The sequence below is a fragment of the Carex rostrata genome, chromosome 30, assembly GCF_964058835.1.
Source record: "Carex rostrata chromosome 30, lpCarRost1.2, whole genome shotgun sequence".
Taxonomy (NCBI): Eukaryota; Viridiplantae; Streptophyta; class Magnoliopsida; order Poales; family Cyperaceae; genus Carex; species Carex rostrata.
Genome location: NC_135947.1, coordinates 1,760,914 through 1,765,381, shown reverse-complemented (window position 1 = coordinate 1,765,381; position 4,468 = coordinate 1,760,914). Strand labels below are relative to the sequence as shown.

At 36.6% G+C, this 4,468-nt stretch overlaps 1 protein-coding gene across 1 annotated transcript; it reads left to right on the top strand.

The window, feature by feature from the left end:
- The first annotated feature begins 1,879 nt into the window (after positions 1-1,879).
- LOC144547013 (uncharacterized) lies at positions 1,880-3,487 on the top strand. Its single transcript, XM_078295612.1, has one exon. The coding sequence runs from the start codon at positions 2,265-2,267 to the stop codon at positions 3,207-3,209; it is 945 nt and encodes a 314-aa protein (XP_078151738.1). The 5' UTR covers positions 1,880-2,264; the 3' UTR covers positions 3,210-3,487.
- The last annotated feature ends 981 nt before the right edge of the window (positions 3,488-4,468 follow it).

The following is a 4,468-nucleotide window of genomic DNA, read 5'->3' as shown; positions in this document are numbered from 1 at the left end:
ATGTTGCATCTTCTTTTAGTTTTATTTTTTGAAGAATGTACTTTCATTAAGTGAACTGATGTATACAGTAATTATATCGAACGGAGACGACCAAATCTTCGTGTTCATTGTATTCCGATGCCAGCAAAAATATTTCCTCCTATTTTTCACTGTACCATTCGTACACGTAATGTTTACGATACTCTACGAAACGTCTATACTTTACAAGTAATTTAATGATTATTTACCATTTTGGAATATAGTAAAAAGTTGTAAACATATAAATATGTCTAATGGTTCTTCATCCTGTTACTCAATTTGCCCACCCCTTCTATAAATCAATTTCACAATTTGTACTCGTTCCATCGGCATTTAGAGGAATTTCGGAAATCTTGCGGTCTTCTCATTCTCTCTCTAGCACGCAACAACCGTACGTCCTCTTTTCCTACTGTAAGTTTCAGCATTAGCTTCTTGTCAAGACTATTGACTAGCATTATTTTTCTTTATAGTGATAATATTTGTGATTATGCCTGTCTTATAGATGGCAATTATTTTGGTTTTAACACTTGATCATATGGGAAAAAGGAGAACGAGTGTAGAAGTGCTTCAGAATTTTTTTTGCTTTTCGTTTTTTACATATTTCTTCAATCTACTACAGTATTATAATTTTACAACTCTCTGCATTTTTGTTGTTGTCAAGGATCAACCCAGAAGGGTGAAATTTCATAAAATGGTGGCAATAGTAACTAGGTTCCACTGAAAACTATTTTAATGAAAGAGAGGCAGCGGGTTTTTATGGGTCTTGAAATTTAACTAGTTTGAAATCCGGATAGGGAATCCATCTTTCTCTCTCTGTCAAAAAAAAAACTATTGACAAAAATGTCATCTTAATACAGAATAAGTTTTTTGTTTTTCTTTTAAAAAAAAAAAAAAATTTAGCTAGTCCCTACTGACATGCACCCACATGATCAATAAAAAATCAAATCTAGTTGCCTACGGGCTTTTTACACAAAAAAAAATTAAAATAAATATACTTTCTTTTATAAAATCCAATTGCTATTCCATATAAAATGCTGACTTATTTCGTTTTGGTTTGGTGTTGGAACTAGATATTGACTAGGCAAATAAATTTATGTTTTGTATTTTTCAAAAACTTCTAGATTTTTAGTTCATTATATTATTGGATTGGAGTTTAGATAACAGAGAGATGTTCACCAGTTGTCTGAGAAATGAAATGACAAAATCTGATTGTGAACCTGGAGTGGTCAAGTTCTCTGCAACTTTTGGCAGTTTCATTTCAAATAATTTTATACAATTTATTCTAGTCTCTAGTTTTTTTTTTAGGGTCAGCCCGCGTAGCCGGTTAACAAATATATTGATAATAAAAAGGTTATTTACAAAAGTTGTAAATATATACAAATGTACACATCCCTGCTCTCTCTAATCTACAATATTAGCTACATGTTTTTTACTTCTGGGTTCCTACTGTACCCCTCATGTAGCCAGAAGTGAATTTCTGTGGCGGCATTATTAATTAGCATCGGCAACCCTCTCGATGCCTTGATTAAGATCCTCCTGTTTCTCTCCCTCCATAATGCCCATGTGAGGTCCCATCTCTGCCTTTCCAATTTGTCTAAGGAATCCCTGTGTCCGAACCATACCTCTTCTATCGAGATACCTGCTGGTGTTGGTAGGTTAAGCTGTGCAAGCAATCCTATCCAGAATCGTGTGGAATAGCTGCATCCCCAGAACATGTGGTCTCTAGTCTCTAAGGATCCCCCTCGCATAGAACACATTTCTGGTTAACATTACATCCTCTCATCTGTAGTACTTCCCTTGTCATTAGTTTGTCCCCCAGTAATAGCTAGAAAAAAACACACACTTTAGTCGGCACTTTCAGTTTCCATAATGTCTTTTGGTACCTGCATCGGTACCCTCTGTCATGCATGGTTATATGCCGATGAACAACTGAATTTCCCATTTGCATTCAAGCACCAAACCCAAGTTCCTGTCTGAATATCCCATCTGCATGATGCTGAGTAGAAATGTTTCAGTTGAACTGTTGAACCAGGTCCTTGATGAAGAATGACATACCCTGCTCGAATTCGAAGTGTTCTAGTCTCTAGTTACATATCCTTTTTATGAAAATCAATTTACAGACAATAAAAACTATAAATTGTCAAGCAAAGCAAATAATATGAATTTCAGTTGTTTTAATATTATGCTTTCATTCAAAACTTAAAATTGTTTATGATAAACAATGATCAAACAGAAAAGCCAACTTTATGGTAATGCAACGACAAAGGCTGTTGCGTGCCGCACCACCACCACCACTGACGCTGCCGCCATTGCAACCAGTACCTCCGACCCCACCGCCATCTCCAACAGGACCCGCAACCCCACCTCCAACCCCACCGCCATCTCCTGCATCACCGAGGGGGCCGCCGCCATCTCCAAGCGCAGCACCAACCCCACCGCCATCTCCACAAGCGGTACTTACCCTGGTACCGCCACCAAAGGCGCAGAAACACAAACAAATTTTTCAATGGGTACCTACGTGTGGAATCCCATCAATCCTTGCCATGCCATCGCATCAACAAGAAAAGGTCCATCAGTTCTGGGAGAAACAAAAATGGGATATTGAACGGATGATAGATTTCAATAGCCATGAGCTGCCCTTGTCTCGAGTGAGGAAAATGATGAAGTATGATGATCCTCTCTCCAAGGTTGCGGGAGACGTACCAGCCCTTTTCACCAAAGCATGTGAAATGTTCATCTCCGAGCTCACTCTGCGTGGATGGTTCAATACAGAGAAGCGCCATCGGCGCACCTTGATTCCTTCTGATATAACAGAAGCTACTTACTATACCAACAGTTACGATTTCTTGGTCGATGTTATACCCTGGGATCGTGACCTTGCACTAAAGATAGCTTTCAATGGTGCGGGTCTGACTACTGGTAACAGCAGTTATAATGAACAAGGCAGTACCAACAATGCTAATATTGGTACTGGTACTGGGAATTTCAGAGTTGATATGAGTAGTACCGGTTTTGTGGGAATGAGGTACCACTATATGCCGGTAGATCCTACGAGCATATTCCCGCTGTTGGAGCGGGGAGAGGCATCCACATCTCAGTCGTCTGGCATGCATGCACCAGTTAATGCACCTTATGGGGCCTTACCAAATCAGCTTAACCAGGCAGAAGACGGTGATGAGCCGATAAATTAAGGCTTGGATAGCCGTCTGATTGCAAAAAAATTATTGTCTGGTGGTATTTTGTCTCAGGTTTTTTACAAGTTGAAATAGTAATTGAGAAGATTAGTTGTTGGCAGTTCTGTTAGGGGTTTATTTTCTTAGAACAAATGCTTTTGAGGTTTGCAGTGTGTTAGGCTTTGCCTTCGACTAGGTTAGCTATGGTTTTGTGTACTGCAATCGCTTCAATTCGAATCATGACAAGTTTCACTGGTAGGCTAGCTGCTACCAGGCTTTCTCAATCAATTTTTATTGGGCTGGAAAAACCAGGCCCAAAATGTGAATTTTATTAAAATTTCATCGATTGATTTTTAGATTATTCCCCTCTATCCCTGCTTAATTTTCTCTTCTGGGCCCAGTATCGATTATTTAGATCATACATATAATTAGTCCTTTAATTTAAGTACGTTGATCAATTTCATAAAGAGAGGCCTAAAATGAAATAAGTGTCTAATTTATCACAGCTGGTTTCTTGAATCTTGAGTGTTAAATTTCATCTCTGATCACTTGATAATTTTATATTTTGACAAATTTAATACTTCTAAAAAATAAAACTTAATTTGAAATCTAACATTGTAATTATATGATCTATATTATATACATATCGTGTGTATGAAAAATGTTGGAATTTGACATATATTATATTGTATATCAACTGGCTTGAAATTTTAACAGTTCACATATCATTAAACAATACTAATGTTGCATGAAGCTTGATTGTTAGACTATTTACATATCCAATAACATATCTATTATTATTATTTTTTTTATAACAATCTACTGTTCAGATTATCAAAAAATCATCGTCAAATAACTACTCTTTAAAAATTACCAGGGTTAGATTTGCGCAGTTAGATGCATCTCCTTTCTACTAGTCAATGTTTGGAAAAATATTTGAAATATAGGAAACCATTTTAATATTCGTACAAACTCATATTGAAACCCCAGACTATTTTTTATTTTTTATTTTCAAGAAATTGTGAAATAATAGGAGCTGGTGACCTAGTCAAACAACACTGAAGGTAAATAATTGCTGTTACGAGACTGTCTAGGCGTCTAGCAGACACTTATCATTGCTGCTTGTAGATAAAAAGGGCCAATAATCATACATGCTGCCAAATGCAGTGATTATAAAAAAGTGAGGACATGGAAAAACAAATTACTGGTGCAATGAAAGACACTGGCAACAGTCTGTATAATTTTTTTATTTAGAAATTTTAGAAATAAAAAAATCA